This window comes from Monodelphis domestica, chromosome 4 (genome assembly GCF_027887165.1).
Source record: "Monodelphis domestica isolate mMonDom1 chromosome 4, mMonDom1.pri, whole genome shotgun sequence".
Classification (NCBI taxonomy): Eukaryota; Metazoa; Chordata; class Mammalia; order Didelphimorphia; family Didelphidae; genus Monodelphis; species Monodelphis domestica.
The window spans coordinates 377,450,192-377,475,311 of NC_077230.1; the positions used below are offsets into that span (position 1 = coordinate 377,450,192).

General features: G+C 36.4%; 1 protein-coding gene across 2 annotated transcripts in view; it reads right to left on the minus strand.

Moving 5' to 3' along the window:
* Nucleotides 1-25,120, minus strand: part of PHACTR4 (phosphatase and actin regulator 4) — a 115,352-nt gene that overhangs the window by 81,827 nt on the left and 8,405 nt on the right. For both annotated transcript variants that reach the window (XM_056795426.1, XM_056795427.1), the window contains exon 2: nucleotides 4,467-4,534. In XM_056795426.1, coding sequence (XP_056651404.1) covers nucleotides 4,467-4,482 — 16 coding nt within the window. In that variant the 5' untranslated portion in view covers nucleotides 4,483-4,534. The remainder of the gene's footprint in view (nucleotides 1-4,466; nucleotides 4,535-25,120) is intronic.

Consider the following 25,120-nt stretch of genomic DNA (forward strand, 5'->3'; position numbering starts at 1 on the left):
GAGACAGTATTACTGGGAAGTGACCACAATATTTATATTAAAGCCTCAATAAAACAAAAAAATGAGGAATTATGAGAAAATTCACCCATTGCAACATCTTGGACGGTCCCCTTTTACCTCCTTTTTCAGCATACAATAATAACTACTATATTTTTTTACATAGATGGAAAGAAAGTTATATCTGAAAAAGAAGCTGTTAGTGGCTATTAAACACTAATGAAAACAGTCTGACACTTAAGACAAGTGAAAAACTGGGAGAAAAGAAATTTTAAAAGAAAAGTAACCAAAATCTACATGATAATCACACATTGGAGGAATCCAACATATAGAAGGAGGATGGAAAGGATAAGTATAATAAGGATACTCATAGAAACATGGAATAACTGTTCTCTTCAAAATTGATTATAAATGATTATAAATTTATATACAAGTATAAATATATATTATATATACAAAATGAAAACTTCAGCCTATTTCTTTTAATGACCTGAATTTCTCAATCCATGCTTCAAATGATTCCTTTCATATTTTTTAAATTTTTAATAAGCATTTATATTCTCTCCCTCCCACCTCTCATTCCCAATCTCAACTGAACAACAACAAAACCACAAGAAATCTATATAGTAAAACAAAACAAATTCCTATTTTAGCCATGTCAAAAAATGTATGTGGCAACCTGCATACTGAGTTCACTGTTCTGTCAGGACATGAGTAACATTCAGTTACTCTCAAATCATGACTGGTCATTACAATGATGAGAGAACTTAAATCTCTTAACAGCTCTTTCTTTTACAGTGTTGTTACTGCACAAATTGTTCAACTAGTTCTACTAGCTGTACTCTGAATCAGCTCATACTAAGCTTTTTTGTGCTTCTCTGAAACTATTACTTTCATCATTCAGATGGCACAACAGTTTTTCATTATATTTGTGTTATTATTTTAACCTGTTTAGTCATTCTCCAACTAATGGGCAGTCTCTTAGTTTGTGATTCTTTACCAATGTAAGGAATTAAATTAAGGGTTTGACTAAATATGTGAGAATTCTAAAATAGTCTTGTGGTCGCCAATTTAAAATATTATAGCTCAAGTCAAAATGAATTTTAATATTTTTTATTTACAAAAAGGGTGGAAAGAGTGAAAGCATAGAAATACAAAAAGAAGGTAGAGAAGATGTCTACCCTATCACATTAAATATTGTTCCGGTACTCAGCTCAGCAAGGCTTGTTAACCCTCAAGAAGAAAACCCGGAGTTCCACCCACATGAACCATACAGTCTCTTCCAAGAAGGAAAGGCCTCTCTGAAACTAATCTCTCTCCAGACACCAGGAAAGGAAGGCCAGCCACTCACTCACCCAAGAGACAGTCCAAGAGCCAAGGTCCCCAAGTCAAAGCTGAGATCCAAGTTGTAGCTCCAAGCTGCAGTCCCAGTCCAAGATCCTCTAAACTCCGGATTCAGGTCAAAGAGGACTACCCCAAAGACCATCTCCAGAAGACTGCTTTCAGAAGATTCTCCCTAGCTGAAGAAGTTAGGGCTTTTATAGTGTCTTCTTCTCCTTTCCCCTCTTCACAGGGGCCAATCACAGCTTCCAAATTGCCTAGCACTGCCCAGGAGAGCAGTGTTTGTGAGACCCACTTCTCACCTCTGAAGGTGTTAACTCTTATCATAGGCCTCTGAAGGTGTCAACCTTTTTATCATTGGCTTCTGAAGGTATCAACTTTTATCATAGGATTCACAAGTTTCTGGCTGAGTTATCACTCACTTTAGCAAATGACTTCTGAACACTTATGTTAGGTAGGGGTGCTTTGAGTTCCTGAGTTATCACTCATTTTAACAAGTGACTAGTGAATTCTTACTTAATGGCTGACAAAGTGTTAACTCAAAATAGACAAAGAGATTAAAGAATTCCCTTTTACACCACCACAATGTGTTGCTATTAATCTTTTTGTACATATGGTCCTTCCCCTCTTTTTCTGCTCTCTTGAGAAGACCTAGTAATGATTGTTCTTTCCCATTATAACTTCTACAGCTCTCCAGTTGTTATAAACTATCACTTATGAAAGAAGGGGGAACAAACTATCACTTATGAAAGAAGGGGGAACAAACAACAAATGGAATTAAGTTTCAGCAAAAAGTCTTGGAGTTATTTTATTTGTTCTAGTTATTCTTAATTTGTTTTTTTATTTTATTTTATTTATTTTATTTTATTTTATTTTAAGTTATTTTATTTGTTCTAGTTATTCTTAATTTAAAAACTTAGAGTTTTATGAGGCAAATAAGTACAGTTCAGATATATTTTTTTTAATTCTACACACACACACAAAAAACAACAACAACAAAAACCTTACTTTTAAAGTATCTGGGTCAATTTCCTTGGCTACAATTCTATAAATCTATGCTTAAAGTAAAGCCAGTGTTTGAAATAATAAATAAGTTGACTTACTAACACCAGGTTGATGTCATAGGTGTGCTTGATGGTTTTAGTAGTGCTGTTCCCCTTTCAGGACACCACATTTTGCCAAGGCTTGAAGGGTCTTTTAAGAATTCTAGGTCTTTTTATTTCTTTGCTTTTTTTTTCTCCCAAAAATAGTTATCCTTTCAAGGTGAGGTAAAAGATATTTTTCTTTCTAGTTCCTTAGTAATCCCATTGCTAGAATAAGATACTTCCTTTACCATTTGGGACTAGGAAGATTTTGTTTTCCCACTGATTTCTTTTTTAAAATAGGAAGTACTTCTCCACATCAAGAGAATCTCATCATTCTCAGATACATCCTACTCTCCAGAAATATAAATCAGGAAAATCCAGAAACAAAGCAACTCTTGTTTATATTCACATTCGCTTATTTCTATCTACAACCAATAGAATTAAAGTGGCAACTAGACAACAGCGTAGGTAGCTAAGAGTCAATCCATCCAATTCATTCTACTTCAACAAGCAATGTGAAGCATCTACTGTGTGCAAGGCACTCTCTTAGATCCCAAGATCAAAATGAAAAACAATTCTTAAGGATCTTCTTTTATACTGAAGACAGAGGACAAGAGGCAAAAAAGGAAAAATTCAAGGTGAAAGATCATTATATGCTTAGAATTGCTTTTGAAAAACATTACCAAAACTGCAGCTTCTAGGCAGTCCCTTGTGTGAAGATACGATTAACTCTTCCTTTGCCTATTTTTAGCTAATCAAATCAAGAACTTGTACAAGTACCCCTACCTGACACTAAATAAGAGAGTTCTGAAGTTGCTTGCTAGAGTGGGTGACAACTCCAGAGGCCACTGCCCCACTCCTGGGCAGTGCTAGGCAAAAAAAAAAAAGACTGTGATTGGTTCCCATAAAGTGGGGAAGGGACAAGAAGTGAAGTGGAAAAAGGACTATAAAAAGTCCTTAACCTCCTGTCCAAAAAACTTCTCCTTTGAACTTCTCCTTTGGAGTTCATCTTCAGAGATTCTGAATTAGTGAGTTGGACTGAAGGAGGAGACTCTTTCCCTGGATCTTGTGTGGCTTGCTGGGTGAATAGCTGACCTTCCTTTCCTGGCTTCTGGAGAGATTGATTCCGGAGAGGCCTTCCTTTCCTGGAGAAGGCTGTGTCAGTGGAACCCTTGCTAAAGACACTACTGGGACTCTTGGATTAAGAGACTACCACAACTCCATGTGGAGATTGGGACTTGAGAGCCCTTGCCGGGTGGTGAGCTAAGCTTTTTTGGACAGAATAGGGTATCTAGATAGGCAATATTTTCCACTTCCTTCATACATTTCTCTCTTTTACTATATCTCTATTAAACTAAATTGTTAAGAGTGGCTAACAGACTCGTGACTTAAGAATTAATTTTTTAAATTAGCAACCACAATATTAGTTTAGAACTTTCACATTTAGCATAAAAACTTAAATTTAAATTCTTACACTTGGGCTGCCTCTTCTCTCTGATGGGAGGCTGGTGTTCAGCTGCCCTTTACTGAGGGTTCTGAATTCTCTAGGTAACTTTTCCTTTCTTCAATGGCTTTCCTCTTATATACTTCCTACTTTTTGAGTCTTCTTCTAGTTGTCTTTTCTCATTAGATTATACACTCCTTAAGGGCTAGGACTGTCTTTCTTTTTCATATCTGTATCCCCAGCACTTAACACAGTGTCTGGCACATAGCAATTGCTTAATAAATGTTGAGTTGAACTAAACTGTTAATAACTATGTGCCTACCAATTACACAGTAATTTACTATACAATTTCTTTCTAACCCAATAGTAGTAGAGATGAGGACATTCAGTGACTATGATACAGTATTTCAATTCCTTTTACCTACGATATATGTCATGTTGCTTTTAGGATCTGTTTCAAATGGTTTCACATTTCCCCCTTTCAAAAAGCATCCACAGTTTCATACTGAAGATGACAAACTTCAATTTGTCATCAACGAGGCAGCCAAAGTTAGGACAGAGTAGTTGATAGCTGATAGCAAAACGCAGGAAAGACTCACCAAATGTATCTTCCATGCCACCACTAACCAGCTTTGAAGGGAAGGGACAAGAGGTACTGCTATAGTTCCTAAAACAAAACAAAAACATTATCATAATAAGTATACTTAAACAATTTTAACTACTTACCTTTTAAATTTAAAACTAGATGAGAATGCAGTCATCGAAAAGGAAGAATACCACAACACTTATTTATTAATGATTATTGCTTAAAATGAAAACACAATCCCTTCCCCAAGTCATCCTAATTCCTGGGCTGTATACAGGATATCAGAAAAATCTTAGTGCAGTAAAAGCTTTAAGAGCTTAATAACTTTAATAACTTAAAATTGCAGAAAGACTTTTGAGACACCCTGTATACCAAAACCTGGTCTGTTAATAATCTTATTCTCAAAAGGCATACCTCTGGTTGAAACTTCCCTCTTCTTACCTCTTCTTCTGCCTTGGAAATGATACCTAGTATTGATTATAAGATAGAAGAATGGGGTTTGTTTATTTGTTTCTTTTTGGAGTTTTTATTCTGCTTTTGAATGAACTAAAGATTCAACAACTCATTCTAAGTCAAGAAGAAAAAACTTCATGAACAAGAATGTGTTTACGGATGGGGGTAGTTTAGAAGGTACTGCCAAGAATCACTGTGTTCATTTGAAACAAATACCAGCATAACCCAGGCTTCTCCCCTTTCTTCCCAATCTAGAATAGCAGCAGGAGTGTTGGCCCAGTCCACCTAGTTCTCCTAATCCCTGACATAGAGGTCAGCCAAAGCTGGAGTCAACAGGAATCTGTAGTTAGGCAGATACCTAGCTTTATCCCCATCTTACCAGTAGTTATCACTGGAAAAACAAAAACAAACCACCTTTACCAGTGCCTTACAATCATTTTATCCTCCTTAAAATGTAGAACTCCTAATACTTCTCATAAGAAAGTCATAATTCAAAGAGGGAAGAGCAGATACAGGGACCCATCTGAGTCCTACCAAATTACCCTCCAAAAAACAATGCCTCAAAATGAATTCTGGAGCAGCACAACCCACAAAAGGATAAAGTAAAGTAATTTCTCAGCTCAAAACAACTTAGAAAGTCAGCAGTGGGATCTAGTGAACCAGAGTGGAACTGGAGCACAGCACAAGGCTTCCAGAGCTCTAAACACAGAAAGTAAAGGGGGCAGTGGACAACTATTCAGGAGATTACAGGGGTCCCTGTGCTGGCTCTAGGTGCTAGACTCTTGTCTCATTGCCTATACGCAGATTCAGATGTCTCAGGGTGAGGAGGAGCATTGGCAAACAACAGAGCAAATAAACAATAGGGAACGCTGATCGCTATTCCAAGGGGTAAAGGACTACATGGGGTTACTCACAGAACAGAGTACAGGCTTGGAGAGTATTAAACACCTCATACCCCCTTGGAAGAACTGAAAGCAGAAAGATCCCCAATGCCCACAAAGAACCTGAAGCCTGGAACAATGCTCCCTTTACCAAGGTTACAGAGTCCAACTTCAAAACTTTTTAAAGTTAGAAGACAGGGGAAAAGGCAGGAAAATGAACAAACAACAAAAAAAAAAAGAAACTCAACTCAGAAAGTTATTTCAGTAACAGGATAGACTCAAACTTGGAAGAAGACAACAAATTCAATACTACTGTATCCAAAATCTCCATGAAAATATGAATGGCTCTCAACTCCCCCCAAAATTAATGGAGCTCAAAAAGGAATTAAAAATCAAATAAGAGAGGGAGAAGAAAAATTGGGAAAAAGAAATGAGAAGAATAAAAGAAAATAATTTTTAAAAGTCAACAGCTTGATAAAGGAGGCACAAAACAAATACTGAAGAAATTAATATCTTAAAAACAAAAACAAAAACAGAATAGGCCAACTGGCAAAAGAGGCACAAAAATCCAAAGAAGAGAACTCCTTAGAAAGCAGAATTAACCTAATGGGAAAAAATATACAAAAAAAATGCACTAAAGAGAAAATTTACTTCTTGAAAGAATTGGCTCTTTGGAAAAAAGTGGTACCAAAAAATTCACTGAGGAAAATAATTCTTTACAAAGTAGAATTGGCCAAGAAAAAGTAAGCACAAAAGCTCACTCAAGAAAATCATGCCTTAAAAATTAGAATTGGACAAGTAGAAGCTAATAACTCCATAAGACATCAAGAAACAACCAACCAGGGAATAACTGGGTGGTTCAGTGGATTGAGATCAAGACCTAGAGATGGGAGGTCCTAGATTCAAATCTGACCTCAGACACTTCCCAGCTGTGTGACCCTGGGCAAGTCACCTAACCCCATTGCCTAGCCCTTACCACTCTTCTGCCTTAGAACCAATACACAGTAATGATTCTAAGAAATTAACAACCAACAAAATGAAAGAATAGAAGAAAATGTGAAATATCTCAAGGGAAAAACAAATGTCCTAGAAAATAAATCCAGGAGAGTTAATTTAAGAATTATTGGACTACCTGAAAATCATGATTAAAAAAAGGGCTTAGCCATCATCTTTCAAGAAATCATAAAGAAAAACTACTCTAATATTCTATAACTAAAGGACAAAATTCACCAATCATCTCCTGAAAGAGATCCCAAATGGATAACTCCCAGGTATATTCTGACTAAATTCTAAGTCTCCCAGATCAAGGAGAAAATATTACAAGCAGCCAAAAAGACAACAATTCAAATACCATGAAATCACAGTCAGGATAAGACTTAGTAGTTTCTACATTATAAAGGACTGGAGGGCCTGAAATATGATATTCTAGAGGGCAAAGGAGCTAGGACTTCAACTAAGAATCACTTACTCAGCAAAACTAAGTAAGCATAATCCTTCAAGGGAAAAAATGGATATTCAATGAAATAGAGGACTTTCAAACATTCCTGATGAAAAGATTGGAACTGAAAGGAAAATATGACTTTCAAATACAAGATTCAAGAGATTTATAAAAAGTTAAACAGAAAAGAGAAATCAAAAGACATTTAATAAAATTAAACTGTGTATATCCCTACATGGGGAGATTGATTCTCATGAGGCCAAAAAATTTTGTCATTATTAGGACAGTTAGAAGGGGTATACATAGACAGAGGATAAGGGTGTGAGTTGATATAATTAGATGATATAAAAAATTAAATTAAGGTATGAGAAAGAGGAATGCATTGGGAGGAAGGGGAAGGTGAAAATATAGTGAGATAAATTACTGCAAATAAAAGGCATGAAAGAACAATTTATAGTAGTGGGGAAGTAGGGAGGAGAGCATGTGAACCTTAACTCTCATCAGAAGACGAATGGTAAGGGTTTAAAAAAAAAAAAGCATAGACTTATTTACCCTGTGTGTCATATATGATCCTGTCTTTCACTGGGTAAGTTTATAATCAAGGAATAACAATTAATGAATTCTGAATGTATAGTTGTGTTTAACTTATTTTGAAGGACAAAAGTTTGTTAGCTTATAGAAACCCTATGAGTTAAGTAGTTTAATATTATTATTCTCTTTTTGTAGCTAAGGAAAGAGGATCCCAGTGGCAAAGTGCCATTTAACCCAAACACTTCTACATGTCTCCAACAAGTAATGATTTAGCCTTTGCTTCAAGATGCCCAAGGAAGGGGAACCTAATATTGGAGCCTTAGGCCTTGTGGCTTTTCTCCATTGGTTTTTCTTTTCTTCCATATCCTATATCACCTCCTCCCCAATCCCTCTCAACAGAGGATTACCATCTATTTCACTGAGATAACAGAAGTCATTTAATGTGAAATCTGTTGGATGGACCATTCAGAGTTTGTATCAGTACAAATATCTTGTATCAACATTGGATGGCACAATGAGCTAGGTCCATAATTAAACAAGAGGGAGAAAGTATACTAGACTTCCTTTGGGAAACTGTACTGTTTCTGAAGGATGATGATGATGATGATAACAGCTATAATAGCTTCAAAGACTTCTCTTTGTTAGTTGTGTATAGTCTCCATAGAAGGATCACAGAACTGAAATTAGGAATTACTCAAAGGGCAATGGAAGATGTACATACATAGTATTATGTCAACAGTTTATAAAATATTTATTTTTGTTATTGTTTGTGTTCTATGCTGTTTCCCTACACTACAGAAGGCCAACATTTGATACTGCTCTGTATGTGAAACTATACAATATATACTTCCATATACCAGAACTTTCTCTGGAAGTGGATAGCATCTTCCTTCATAGGTCCTCTGTAGTTGATTTGATGGATTATTTGTTGATCTCTTTCAGTTCAAGGAGTCATGACTGGTCATGACAGAGTTAGGGATAAACCTGATGCCAGCCTTAAGTTCAAGTTTGATTTTGAAATGAAGTTAAGACATGAAACACTCATCATATGTCATTGATAAGTTAACAAAATGAGATTTAATTTGCCCTAATAGTGCAAGGATATGCAAAAAGGATATGGTGGTACCTAGATTGACACCATCATCCTTGTCTTTTTTTGGAAATGTGTCTGGTTAATAGGGCAGGATATGGTGATTGTGCCTTTAGATATCCGACTAGTTAGAAGGGCTTTGATTCACCAGTCAGAACTTCTGAATGAATTTAGCTGAACAGGAATCTATGATAAAGGAGGCAGGGACTAATCAGGTCTCAGAAAAAGCTCTGTTGTCTTTTAGAAAAAAACGAACTGTTCTGTGAAAACACAGAATCCTGGTTTATCACAGTCCTCACAGTAGGTTGCAGGAGAAAACTTGTACTTGTAACTGCATGGCTTAACTTTCACAGAGATAGCTACAAAATATTTAAAATGAAGTATGATAAAGTATGTCACCAGAATATGACCAGAAAAACAGATGAGCTAGTCAATAGCCACAGCATGGAAAACTGATCCATTGATATAAATACATGTCAAGAGAAATCAAGGAAAGCTCTTGGCATATTGTGATGGATCCTTAAGCTTGATGACCCTCTCCAGTGAAGTCACCTGTTACCTTTTTTTGTTTTAAACCCTTACCTTTCCATCTTAAAATCAATACTAAACTGGTTCCAAGGCAAAAGAGCAGTAAAGTGCTAGGCAACTGAGTTCAAGTGACTTGCTCAGGGTCACACAGTAGTAGTAGTAGTAGTAGTAGTCTCTCGGTAACCGAGGATGACAATTGTCTTTGTGCGTTTTCGTCTATGATAGATGAGTGTGCACAAAGACACTTGTCACACAGTCAGGGTCACACAGTAAGGAAGTGTATAGGGTCAATTTGAACCCAAGACCTCTTGACTCCAGGCCTGGTACTCTATCCGCTGACTTACCTACCTGTTCCTCATCTGTTACCTCTTGAGACTTTCCTTTCCACTTTTGTATAGATCTTAATGTTAATGAAGAGAAGGTGTAAAAAGATTCATAAAGGCAGAAAAAAAATAAATACTTGTTAAATAAAAATATAGGGTAGAAAAAAAGTATAGGCAGATGATAGGAAAAGACAATTCATTCCCCAAATCAGATCTTTACATGTTTTAAGTAACAGAAAAATTCCCTTTTTCATCATTGAAAACAATTGGGAAACCGCTAAATGTGTATGTGAAAATTCAAGAAGAATGAAGACATTACATACAAAGCTAAAGATTTCATTAGGTCATAAACTCCTTAAAGGTAAAGACTGTCTTTTGCCTCTCTTTGTGTCTCCAGCACTTTGCACAGTGCCTGGCATAAAGCCCATGCTTAAGAAATGTTGATTAAGCAACTGCTTGACTACAGGGGTGGAAGGGACATGAATGAGTAGAGACTCTAAATGAACACCCTAATACAAATACCAACAACATGGAAATGGGTTTGAATCAAGGACACATGTGATACCCAGTGGAATTGTGCATTGGCTAGGGGAGGGGTGGTGGGAGGGGGGGAGGAAAAGAAAAGGATCTTTGTTTCCAAGGAATATTGTTTGAAAATGACCAAATAAAATAATGTTTAAATTGGAAAAAAAGAAAGAAATGCTTATTGATTGACTATAAGAAACTTCTATGCTGGAATAGTTTTTAACCTCTGACAAAGGTTAATCTAAAACTTAACCTTTACTTCTCTTTTTTCAAATGTCATATTTTGAATTTAAGATCCACAAATATTTAAACTTTCTAAAACCAAAGTTTTCAAACCATATTCTCTCTCAGGGTAATGAGTTCACAAGTTAGTTACTACCTATCTTGGAAACAGGGTTTCTTTCCATTTTTTTCTTAAAACTGTCTTTTTTCCAACTTTAGGAGTGTTCTCTAGTTCTAGTACAGTAGGAATATCAGCACTAGCAAAGGAAAAGGTTGGGCAATTGAGGGTTAATCTTCCAGTTGGGATCAGTAGAGTACCTAAGGCTTTAGGCCTTAATGTATCCTTTTAGGCCATAATAGTATCCTTGTTTGCTTATCCTTTGGTGTTCTATTCCATTTCTCTGCCTCCTTTCTTCCTAAGATTTTGCTATTTCTAATACTGCCTTGATATTTTACTTTGGCCTTGTTACTTCTGTTTAGTATTAAACTATGTGTTTAAATTCTCAATTAACCCATACCTTCAACCTGCTAGAGCAAAATAAGAAGTCCCCAAAAAAAGAATATAAATGAAATAATACTTTGTTTTCAAATCATCATAAATCACCAAATTTTAGAATTATGAGATTATATATATAGTGTCAAATCCAGTCCCTCAATTTAACAGGTGAATAAACTGAGGCTTGGGTTGGGTTTATGCTCATCCAATTCTTAACCTTTATAAATCCAAATATATCCTTTCTTCAGCCTTTATCTGGAAATTTCCAGGCTTGTAACCATCTGATCAATACAATCCTTCCCTGAAAAAGTGACCACACCCTTTGCTTTAAGTCTTTCAACAAAGAAGAAACTGAAATTCGCAGTCAGCCCATCCCATCTTTGGATGGTCTGATTATTAGTTAAGTTTTCCTGACAGAAATCAAAATTTTGTCTCTTGGAAAGGTACCCCCTTGCTTTTCATTCAGCCCTCTACCAGCCAGTCTGGCTGGAATGGAGAGTCTATCAAAGGGAAGAAAAATTTTTTAGCTAGAAATGGTAGGTTAGATAGTCTATGTCAATTAATTGGATTGGTGAGAAGGAAGGGCCTAAAATGATTCCAAGTTCCCAAGTCTGATAGCATAATTCCAAGGTGCTTTCTAGAACAGTTGGACAAGTTCGCAGCTCTACTAAAGTTTCAGTGTTGGCACAGGTGAAAAAGTGGTGGGCAGAACCAGATTAAAATGTGAAATGTTGGGGACAGCTGGGTGGCACAGTGGATTGAGAGCCAGGCCTAGAGATGAGAGGTCTTGAGTTCAAATTTGACCTCAGATACTTCCCATCTGTATGACCCTAGGCAAGTCACTTAACTCCCATTGCCTAGCCCTTACTGCTCTTCTGCATTGGAACCAACAGACATAATTGATTATTAATTTGTGTTTTTCAAAATCAATATGTAGGACACGAAGGAACATCACTGCACTAGGATAAAACCCTTTCAACCTGTCATCTTCTTCCTTCATTTTTGCCAGTCTGGCAGATATGAAGTAGAACCTCAACTTTGCCATTTCTCTAATTATTAGTGATTTAAAGTAGTTTCTCATATGGTTGTTGATCTCTTTTGATTTCTTCATTTGAAAAATACTTATTCCTATCCTTTAACCTTTCATCTACTGGGAAATGGCTTTTAGATGTATAAATATGAATCAGCTCCTAAAATATTTTGTATATAAAGCCATTAGCAGAGAACCTTGCTGTAAAGGGTTTTTCCCCCAATTTCATCCCATTCTTTCCCATCTTAATCTCTTTCAAGATATTTTCCTCCTTCATACAACCCTTCTCACAGCTCACCACTAATACTGTTAGAAACACTTCTGCAAAAATGGAAATTCTCAATCACTGACCTTCTTAGACTACATATCCCATAGTGGGATTGTTAGGTCAAAGAATATTTGGATCAGTTTCCTCATCAGTAAAATGAAGATAACAATAGCAGCTTGTTTCTGTGAACATCAGAGTTGTTATGAACATCAAATGAGAAGATATTTCTAAAGCATTCTGCAAACCTGAAAGTGCTATATAAATGCTATGCTATCATTATCATCATCAATCACACTATATACCTGATTGCAAGTCTACTGGCCTTCTCACTTCTCCACAGGGTACTTGATCCTCCTAATTTTCCAACACATTTTCTTCTTAGGGTTTTTTAAATGCAGAGGACCTTGAACTAGTAATGAAACATGGGAACAATAAAGGAGGAAGGCAAAGGTGAAAGAATATGCTGTTCGGTCATTTTCAATTGTGCCTGATTCTTTGTGTCCTCATTTGAGTTTTTCTTTGCAGAGATACTAGAGATTTCTTTCTTCAGCTCATTTTACAGAAGAAGAAATTGAAGCAGAGTTATGTGATTTGCCCAGGGTCACAAAGCTAGTCACAGTCTGAGAGCAGATTTGAACTCAGGAAGATGAATCTTCCTGACAGCAAGTTTGGCCTTTATCCACTTCACACCTAGCTGCCCAAAAGCATATATTAAATCCTAATTAATAGTCATCTCTTAATTCTATACAATGATACAAGAGAAACTGACCCTGTCACCTTGATTAGCAAAAACATTTGAGTGTACTGTACTGTAACATACACGACTTCATAAATTATTTACCGCAGCCTATATTCTGAAAGTGATGTCATCCATTTCAAAAAGCAGAATCCAACCACTTGAAAAAAATTCTAAACCTTCATGCTACAGAGCAAACAATAAAGAATCATGTTGCCAGCAGCAAATATATATTTTGACAATCAATGACCCAGTCTTTGAAAAAGTTATGAACACTTTTTTTTAGAGGAAAGCAGCATTTAACACATCATTTGCTATAAGATGCAAAATGCTAGGAGCCTGTCACAATCAATGACAATGTCAAGAGAATCAACTTATCTTCTCCTCAAAGCTTATGATCTATGGAAAAGATCACACAATCAAATGTCAAGACACATGAATACTCTTCTGAAAACTTCTGAAAAAAAATACTCTTCATAAAACCTCTTCTGAAAATACTGACAACTGCTCTTATTTCCTTTGAAATCACAAGGATAGGTGTTGTGTATAGTGGGCAGACAAAAGAACGATAAAAACATAGATTTGTTTATATACTAGTTAGTTTCAATTACATGCTTTTTTCCTTCAATTTTTTTCATTTTCATTTCATTTCCTTCATTTTTCCCTTCATTAGGAAAGGATAGTGATATATTCACAAATGAAGGTGAAATAAAGTTTAATGTCAAAACCAACAAAGGACTATGAGTTAGAAAGCTCAGATCTGGATCTAATTCTATTACTAGCTATGAGAACCCAAATTTACACTCTCATTGCAAATATCATACTTCAAGATATAAGAAATTCATCACCTCTTGCTTAGATTAGTATGACAGCCTCAGAATTGGTCTTCCTCCCTCCCTCCCCAAACCATCCCACCTATGATTACTAAATAATACACAAGTCTGATCAAAATCCTTCAGTGGTCTACAGTGTCTTCCAAATAAACAACTCCATAATCAGGTATTTAAAACCATCTTGAATCTTATAAAAAGTTGCTTTGCCAAACTTATTTCACTATATCTCTTCAAGTCAAACTATTATTCATGTTTCCCCATATCATCAAGCATTTATTAAGGTCCCTCTATGTAAAGGACTAGTGCTAGGCATTAGGGATCCAAGAACAACATAAAAGTATGAAACAAAAACAAGAGAAAGCACAATATAACCAAAAGAAAAAAATATCAGAACCGTTTACAGTTACTCCATTTACACCAAAACATTTATAGCACTATTTCTTGTATTAGCAAAGAATTAGAAACAAAGTAGAATGGCTAAACAAATTGTGAACATGAATGTAATAGAATATTATAGTGCTGTAAGAAACTGCACAGATGAATACAAAGAAGCTTAGAAATGTTTACATTAACTGATGCAGAATGAAGTGAGCAGAGTCAAGAAAATAATCATAATAACAATAATGGAAATGGAAAGAACTACCCCGAATCAAAAGTAAATAAAATTATTAAGATTAAGGAGAAGTCAAATGAATATATTAGAAGTAACCAGAATTCCAGAGAATGAAAATGAATGAAATAAAATATAAAAGCAGGGCCTTTGCGGGGCAAAAGCTCCAAAGGCACACCCTACAAACTCCCACAAAGATCCTCTAAAAAGGAACACTGATTAACCTTTATTCTTCAGTTCCAGAGCTACAGATCTCATCTGCTGTTAGTTTCCCAAAAACAGAATTGTCTACCCCCAAGGCAAGAAAAGCTACTAACTCCAAGCTTTATATTTAGATGGGAATTGGCTCAATTATTTTTAGTTACTATAGTATTTCCCAAATTTCAATGATTAGGCAAAATAACCAACTTATTTTTGTAAGAAAATTTCTGACAGCTTTAAAATGTGTGGCCTAAAACAATATCCAAGAATAAGCACTCCTAGATCTTCTGCTGCTATTTCCTATTCTACTGAACTGAATTACTTTCCTCCTCAAATATATTATAATCATAAGGTAAACCTGAGCACACAAACAAAAGTGAAACAAGTTTAAGTAGAGCAAGTACTTGTTCTCTACCTTAGCAAATGATAAGAGTATAGACATACCAAATTATAGCTGCAACCCTCACATAGCAGAAGGAGGAAGTGCTCCTAATGGGCTGCTGGGCAGAGGGACAAGTGATGTGAGAAATGTCCTCAGACATGTAAGAAGGGAAGGGGAGCAGCACCTCAGGCACACATGCCACAGATTCGCCAACAGTTCTAGATTCTTTATCACCAAATAGTTTCAAGTTTTTCCTGCCTGCTATATTATCTACTATTCTCAAAAGCTTAGAATAAAGTGGAGTTCATCAATTCCATGCTCTATCATTTACTCATTTTCAGTCACTCTTCTTTAATTCTTCTATTACTGTCAAGATTTTTATCTTTGACCCAAACTACTATTTATCAAAGGTTTCCATTTTTAGAACTGGTTCTTAGATGTGGAAGTGGAAGGAATACCTCAGGAATTACTGAAAGCCCAACATCCTCATTTGAAAGATGAGGAAATTGAGGTAACAAAGCTTGAATAACTTGTTTTTCATACAGAAGGTAAGGATCTAAAACTACATATGGCAGTTTTTCCAATATCACCTTCTCTCTCACTGAATGAGGGGAAGCCGTAAAGGAATTTCCACATACTGAAATTCAAGAAAAGGCTTTGTTGGGAAAGGAATAAAGTTAATAGGATCGTCTAAAGCAAAGTTCAATGAAAACTAATTTCCTTAAATATCTATAAGAAATTCAAAGTAATCATTGGGGGGAAAACCACTAAGCCATAATGTTAATAAAAACTAATATCAAACAATTTTAAATAATAAAAGATCAGCAAGATTTGATCTCACAGAAAAGGACCTGAGGATTTTGTTGTTGTTCAGTCATTTTTCATTCTTGTCCAGTTACTCTTCATTTTCAATTGTGTCCAACTCTTTGTGACCCCATTGGGGGTTTTCTTGGCAAAGATACTGGAGTGGTTTGCCATTTCCTTCTCCAAATTACTCTGCTGATTAGGAAATGGAGGCAAAGAAGGTAAAGTGACTTGCCACAGGTCACACAACTTTTAAGTGTCTGAGGCCAGATTGCAGAACTATGGGCACCTTGCTGCCCCCAACCTGAGCATTACAGTCCACTAGGTGCAATTTGTTACAATTGGTTTTCTTGTGCAATTGACTTCTTTGAATTGCTTCTAGTAGTAAATGGCCAGTTTAGAGAATTGGTGTGATGTTTTTTGCTTTAATTCTTACCTTTCATTTTTTAATCAACACTGTATATTGGTTCCTAGGCAGAACAGTAAGGGCTAGGCAATTGGGGTTAAGTGACTTGCCCAGGGTCACATAGCTATAAGTGTCTAGTCCCAGATTTGAACCCAAGACCTCCTGTCTCTAGGCCTGGCTCTCAATCTACTGAGACATTTAGCTGTCCTGAAGCAATGATATAATGTTTTAGGGGATTTTTAGGCAGGAGAAGAGAAAAGGTGGGGTAAGAGAGAAAGTCAAAAGGAGAAAATTATGTCTAATTTGATCAGTAAAATGAGTCAAAGCTCCCAAAAGATCTCAAGAGGTCAGAACAATGAGTTAAATTGATTGATTAAACTGAGTTAGAATAAAAGGCAAAGTCTACATTTTGGTTAAAAAAAAATTGAACTTCCCAAGCAGTTTGTGTGAAAAGTTGTCTCAGAAAACAGGGTGTGTTCCTTGTTCTTGGAAATCTTCAACCAGAAACTGATGACTACTTGTCATGAATGCTGTAGAATCTTCATGGTTTGGGACAAAGATTGGAGGTAGGTGTGACTTCTGAGGTCTTTTTTAACTCTCAGCTTCTGTATCCTAGGAAAAACACACTGACCTGCAAAAGCCACACACTGCAATAACTCAATCAGGAGGTTACAGGAAGGTGACAAAGGGGCAGAAGTACAATGAACCAAAGGGAACCCTTAGTCACTCAAAACTGGAAAGTTGCTGCCACCCAGTGGAAAGCAGTGTTAAGGCCAGGAAGAAAAGCAGGCACACAAACATATGGCTAGTATAGTCCCAGAACTCATTTAGCTCTCTGCTTTCCAATACAGCTGCAAAGTCCCTTTACTAGTTGTTGTTTAGTCATTTTTTTAGCTGCATCTGACTCATCATGACCCCATTTGGAGTTTTCTTGGCAAAAATACTGGAGTGGTTTACCATTTCCTTCTCCAACTCATTTGACAGATGAGGAACTAAGGCCAACAGGGTGAAATGACTTGCCCAGGGCCACACTGTTAGTATCTGAGGATGGATTTGAATTTAGAAAGATAAGTCTTCTTGACTCCAGACCAGGCACTCTATCCATTGTGCCACATAACTGGTCCATTTTTCTATTTACTTCATCACAGAGATACCCTCTAATACCCCTCTTGGCCCTATTTACTTTATTTGCTGTCTGCCTTGTGTTCTGCTCCACCCCAACCCCAAACTCCAGGAAGATACTGCTAAGGAAAAAGGAGAATGTTGTTTTCCCTTAGTTCTAAGTATGTACTAATTACAAAACAAAAGACAAACACACACACACAGAGGCTAATGCCAACAAATCAGTGGGGCTCCAGGACTGAAAGATAAGAAATTCATTTTGTGTAAGCTTTCAACCAACCTTTAGGCACTCATGAATGCCGAAACATGCACCCACCACCTAAAGCCCCCTTGACAGAAAATCTTTAAATCAGTTGATTTAGTAGATAAAGGCATCTTAATTGTAGCATTTTTAAAGGACAAATATCACAAAGATTTCCCTTTACCCAACCAAAAGCTGCTGTCATGGGAGATTAAGCACCAGTAAAATCTGAAAAATGTTAGATTCCATAAGCATGGAAAATTTGGCTGCCTGGCTGATGATTAACTGGGAAGAGGCCCATGTCAGATCTTGAGCAAATATAGAGGTCATTTTTTTCTGTAAGTTTTTAGTTTGAAACTATAAAACTGAAAATAATTCACTGCTCAGAAACAAATTTTAGTGTTCTCAGGAAGATAATATAATGAAAAGGGGGAGTGAGCGGTGGAGGAGATCCTGTCCTGGGAATAAAAATACACCACCAGCTTGATTCTAAACCCTAGCCTCTCCAACTTCCTAGCTATATGACCCTGGGTAGATCATTTAATATTTCTGAACCTCAGTTTCCCTATTTGTAAAATGAAGATCAATGAACTAACATTCCTGGATTTTTTTCATCTGCTCCATCTGCATCATGTATTTTTTCATTTGCTCTGCTCCACTTAGTAGGCCTAACAATCCAAAAGGTTTTAATTCTGTCATGGATCCCTTCTTAGATTAACATTTTTTAAATGCATAAAATAAAAAGGTTTAATAAATTATACTGAAGAGCAATTATCAAAAGATTTTTATTTCCATACTCATCATGTTGTGAAAGAACATACATATCACACATACAAGAAAAAACTCAAGAAGGAAGTGAAAAATGGCAGGCTTTGATCTGCATTCAGGCTCCCTCAGCTCCTTCTCAGGCAGTGGAAAGCATTTTTCATGAATCCCTTAGAGTTGTTTTGGATCATTGCATTAATTCACAATTGATCAGCATACATTATTGCTATTACTGCCCACAATATTCCCCTGATTCTGCTTACTTTAAATCTGCAACATATCTTTCTATGTCTTTTCAGGTTTTTCTGAAATTATACTATTTGTCATTTCTTATAGCATAATAGAATTTCATTACAAACATATACCACAAGTTGTTCAACCTTTCCCCAATTAATGGACATCCCCTCAGTTTCCTTGCCACCACAAAAAGAGCTGTTATAAAAATGTTTGTACAAAGAGGTCCTTTCCCCCTTTCTGAGATACAGATCTAGTATTGGTATTGATGGGGAAAGGGTATACACAGACTTATAATCCTTTGGGCAGTTATCATAGTATTAAAAAAAGATTCCTAGATTATATGTTAAGATCCTAAAAATTATCTCCAAGAGCTAAAAAATGTAAATAATGAGTAATAGCTCACATTCTATAATGCTTTAAGGAGGTTCCTTATGTCATTAACCCCTTTATGTTGGTAATATACATTTTATTACTCTTGTTTTACAGCTCTGGAAAGTAAATGTTCAAGTGACATGCCCATGGTTCAAGTCTTAGTAATGACAGAACTAAAACAATGAAATCAGGTCTTCTGGCTCCATCTACATAATGCAATATTTTCCCTTCCACTTTCTCTATTCCTATTAGTCTGACTCCAATGTTACCAGCCCCATATTCCTTAAAATAATGTCATTTTGGGGACAGCTGAGTAGCTCAGTGGGTTGAAAGCCAAGCCTAGAGATGGAAGATCTTGGGTTCAAATCTGACCTCAGACACTTCCTAGCTGTGTGATCCTGGGCAAGTCACTTAACCCCCATTGCCTAGCCCTTACCACTCTTCTGCCATGGAACCAATACATAGTATTACTTCTAAGGCAAAAGGTGAGGATTTTTAAAAAAAACTGTTAATTTTTCTTATTGTTCGGTTGTATCTGATTCTTCAGGACCCAATGAACCATACTATTCACTAGGTAGGATCTGAACTGAGCCTCAAGTAAGGACGAAATGTATTCTAGCTAGGAAGAACAGCCAGTGCAAAGCATAGAGTGGAATGCCAATTCCTGGCTGGCCTGGAGTGTGTTTGAAGAAGAGGAAGAGTAGTAAAGTTGGAAAGGTAGTTTGGAAAAGTACTTTTTTGATTGGAGGTGGTAATAGGGATCCACTGCAGTTGACCAAGTAGGGGAAGTGACACAGTCAGGCCTCTGATTTAGAAAAACCATTTTGGCAATTGAAAAGAGGATGGATTGCAATGAGGTGAAATTTAAGGCAGGAAACCAATTAGAATACTATTAAAATAGTACAAAATTAGGCCCTGAATTTGTATAAGAGAAGAAAGATGGATTCAAGAGATTTGAAAGAAGAAATTAAACAATTTGGCAACTGAAAATAGCTAGTGTGAGGGAATAGTAGAGAAAAAGAGGAATGTGGGTAACAAATTTATAGTCTTAGTGGCTTGGAGAACAAAGAGATTAAATGACTTACCTAGGGTCACCTGAATTGTCCTGAATAGGATAGAGGGGAGGAATTCTTTTTTAACTATATCAAACTGCCTCTCAAATTAAGATTAAAAATACAACTTTACTTTTCCCATTCAAAAAAAATTCATCAAAAAAAAGTTTTCACTGATTAAAGACTCAAAAGGAGCTTTTTGGGAGGAGATAGTATAAAGAGTAAAAAGAAGAAATTCACTAAGTTACCTAAGAAAATGCTAATAGGAACACAAGTGAATTTTGCTATCAGTCACCCTTGTACAACCAAATTTGTCATTTTAGTTATAAAGGAAAATTCTGAATAGGATAACAATAGAGTAATTTGATCTCTCAACTTTTGGAGCTTCTATCATCTAACCCCAAACTCAATTCAGATTGATAGCTACTGAAAACAATATGCTTCAGCTTTAATTATGACAGCTCTAATTAACATACTCTTCTTAAAACAGCCACCAAATGCCTAGTGACTTACAAAATACTTTACATCCATTACTTTGTTTGATCTTCACAATAATCTTGTAAGATAGATGGTATAAATATCATACCCATTTTATGGATATGTAAAAGGTGGCTTCAAAAGTAAAGTGGATTTTCCAAACCCAGAAGAGATCACTGACTGTCTGACATTTAATCATAGAGAATTTTTCAGGGCTAGCCCTGAACTTCAGGAACCCAGATTTATAATCCAACAGGCAAGATTAGCCTGAAGACAATTTCTGGAGAGTTAATGCTCCCTCCAAATAATGCACAGGCTGGTCTGCTAAAGTCTCTCATCACTAATACATTTAGATCCAAAATTTAAAAATCAGCAGGATCCCAATGGTACTATTCTATTTTTACTACTTAAAAGTTTATTCTTTTCACTTAAGCCACAGATTGACTGAACAATACAATTCAATTCAATAAACATTTATTAAGAACCTACTATGTACAAGGAAGTATATACAATATAGAATGCCCACTTAATTATCCAGGCAGAAAAAAAATCAAGTGGAGAAAAATGTCTCTAGTCCAAACAATGATACACAGATAAACTAATCAAGAAGCTCTGAAATTTGTATTCCTTGGAGAGAGAATAAGTGGACAAAGAGTTGGGAAACTGAGGGAAACCCAAAAGGCAATGGAGAGGAGGAAGCAGTCCTTCACAAACAAGTACAGTTGTCCCTTGCTACATCACAGTTCACTTGTCATGGATTTACTGTATTGTGGATTTAAATATATATATGTATGTATGTATGTGTGTATATATATGTATACATATATACACACACACACACACATATAATTCTGTATTGTGTAGTTTTCACTATATCATAGGATTTTTGAGGATGAATACTGTACTGTACACAATGGAAATGCAGTAGGCCACTACCACTTGTGCAAAGGCAACCAACCACAGCAATGTGTTCTGTAGCCTGGATGCCGATTGGTTTGGTGATTCATAGGTCTGTTTGCTCTCCCACTAATTCATAGATTTTCAACTATCACGAGGGTCTCTGGGAACATAACTCCCTCGATAGGTGAGGGATCACTGTAGTTACGAAAGAGAATCAATTAATACATGAACAAACATAACAGTGTCCCAAAGTCATAGTGTAGTTAAATTTTAAGTCAGTGGGGGCAAACCTATGGCATCGGAGCTAAAGATGGCCCGCAAAGCACACTCTATGGTTATGAGCACTATCCTTATGCTGAGGACATTTCTTTCATCACCTGCCCCCCTGCCCAGTAGCACAATGAGAACACTTCCTCCTTCCCCTCTCTGGGTTGGGGGGGGGGGGGGAATAGGAAGGGGATGGGACAGAGGCACTCCATCTCTTAAAGATTTGCCATCACTGTTTTAAGCCATTAAAGCTATTAACACTATTAAAGCTTAAAACCACATGAAGCCTTTGGGGATATTGTGCTAAAAGTACCTATGTGCCAAGGGCTGTGCTAAGGGCTAGAGATAAAGACAGAGATGAAACACTCTCAAGGGCATTTAACAGTGTTGTTGTCACATCCCAAGTGTCTTCCCAGGCTTCTCTGAAACTGTCCATCATCATCTCTTACGAGAAAAGAGTATTCTATTGCATTCTATTCATTCCCAAATGATGGCACCAAGCTCCTCCATTTCCATTTTTTAGTTAATAAAATATTCTTACTCCTCTATGCCAGGCATTGTGCTGGGAATATCAAGAAAGACTGGCTTTATTTTGGCTTTATTTATCCACTGGCTATGCCACATCTTGAAGTTAACTTGAATGAAGACTTTATAGAAACTATTTTGAGTCCAATCTTCCCTGGAGCAAAAGTGCTTTAACCACTGGGAAGAAATGTCTGTGCTTCAGTACCTATCCCAGATCCCCCTTCTTCAGGTCATTCTCAATCACCCCAGTGATGGTGTCTGCTCCTTTGAAATTAACTACTACTCATTCTGTAAAGTTCTTAAAAGAATTGAGTTATTAAACATTGTCTTCTTCTCCATTAAAAAGTGAACTCCTGGGGGCAAAGTCTGCCCTTTGCTTTTCTTGGTATCCTCATGCCAAACAAAGTGGCTGTCAAATAGTAAGCATCCAGCAAATGCTTGTTTCCTGACTTGCCTGAATCATTCATCAAAACCAATCTATCTGAAATATTCACCTCTATAATACCATCAGTACAAAGATGGCAAATAAAGGCAACTGTATTTGAGAAGAATTTGTCTCTCCCTTGTCCTTGGTTTATCATTCAGAATGAGAAAATTATAAAGAGCTTCTTCACAAGTTGGATTTAGAATTCCTAAGTGAAAAATTCACACTCTAAAAAGGCACAGTCCTCTTAAACAGTCCACTCAGACTTATTAAAAAATAACAAGCACTTGGCCTACATCTCTTGGAGATGTATATAAGGAAAACAGAATAGATGCACATCTTTACACAATGATTTTATTGTTGGAACAAATCTAAGAAGTGAGGGAAACTAATGCTGACATGAGAGCCTCAAAGCTCCCAGCAGGTAGAATTCGCCATACCAATCCCAACTCTAACCCTGAGAGACTTCAACATACTCCCAACATCCTACTTCACAGGGTTGGTATAAGGAAAACCCTTTGTAAATTATAGAACACCAAATATGAGTTGCTATTAACTAATCCTGCTTCCTCATTTTACAGATGAGGAATGAATGTATAAATTAAAAAACATTTACTTGGGGCCCATCATGTGCAAAGCTCTGTGCTAAGTGCTGGGACTACAAACAGAAAAGTAAACCAACCTGCTCTCAGGGAGTTTATATTCTAAGGAGGTGAAAAAACATTTTATTTGGAAGAGCAGCTACAAATTAGAGAATCTTAGGTTACATAGCTAGTTTGTGTGCATAGAGTAGAGATCAAAATAGAACCTAGAATAACAAATATCCAAATTTTAATGTAATAAGACCTTTACTTTTAAATAAAGTAGCAACTTTATAATTTAAGAATCAATTCATGAAAATTACACTTGGAAATTTCAAAAAACCTTCAACCATAACTGTTTAAAGTTTAACATTTTACAGGAACATTAACAAAAAAATTAGTATTAATTTTCCCTCCAAGAAAAAGTCAGCTCCTCCCTCTAGTTAAACATTGCATTGCTATGGCCACAGTGTTAAACATTGAGTGGTATGAATAGCTATCTGAATAGGTGTGGTTCACTGATAAAAAGTAGAAACATTTCATGCTTGTCCAGTTTCAGGAAAATCCACAACTGACTTCTAGAAGTATTACCCTTAGAAAAAGTAGTTTGGGCAAGTCACTTAACCCCCATTGCTTAGCCCTTACCATTCTTCTGCCTTGGTTCCAAGACAGAAGGTAAGGGTTTTTAAAAAAAAGAAAAGAAAAGAAAAAGTAGTTTACTATTTTAAATCTAAGAGCAAAAAGTATTTGATAGAGCTAGGAAAAAAATTAGTCATCTTAACCCCTAATGTAACTGACATAAAAAATTTTCTTGGGGGCAGCTGGGTGGCTCAGTGGATTGAGAGCCAGGCCTAGAGACAGGAGGTCCTAGGTTCAAATTTGGCCTCAGACACTTCCTAACTGTGTGACTCTGGGCAAGTCATTTAACCCCCATTACCTAGCCATTACCACTCTTCTGTCTAAGGCAGAAGATAAGGGTTTTAATTTTTTTTTTAATTTTTTTTCTGGAAGCAAGTTGAATCTTGTGATTCAAAAATATAACTCTATCTGTGGTTTCATCTTTAAAATTTGGAGAAATTTCACATCTAGAGTTCCTCTTGAGAAGAATTTCAGTACCTCCAGCACTTTCTACAGCGCTTGGCACATAGTAGATGTGATGCCCAGGGATGTGAAGTGATTTCCACTGGGGTTGAACAGTGAGCTAATGGCAAAGAATCTTGAACCCCAAATCTTGGGCCTCACAGAACATGGACTCTTGAAAGAAATCTATTCTTAACTCAAGGAGAGTTAAGCCAAAGCCTTTCAAATGCAAACTCCAAACCCAAACCAAACACCTTCCAGGCATTATAAGCCTGAAATATTTGTACATTATATATTACTTATCCATTATATCCTAATCAAGACACAAATTTGCAGAATTTAGAGATTCAAAACTATCCAATCTCTATAACTGATGCACTAAACTTGGCTCCCATTTACAAAATCTCTAATAATAGCTTTCTTCCTAAAAATTTGTAAAATTAAATTTTATGTTTTTGATGGATGCTTTCCATATCATCTCTAAAAGATATTTACACCCAGGAGGCATCCACCTCATTTTCCCTCCAGTCCCTTCCTGTAGTGTAATACAATTAAACTGAGCTAGGGCCAAGACAAGTCTTAGATCTCTGAGCTTATAAATGGAGCCCAGTCAATTCTTTAACTGATTGCTTTACAACTAGAGCCTAACAAAAAACTCTTGAGTTCACAAGTTGGAAACAATGGTAGCCACGATCTTCACTATGGCACTGTTATCTCTTTTGGTTAAGAGAGCACAGTGGCCTGGCACATTTGCCCTTGCACATTTTCCCCCAGCTTGTATAGCCTTGAGAGAGGCCCAGACAAGTTAAAAAGTATTCATTTACCAAATGCTTTAGATCACTGTTATGAATTACTCCATACAGCATG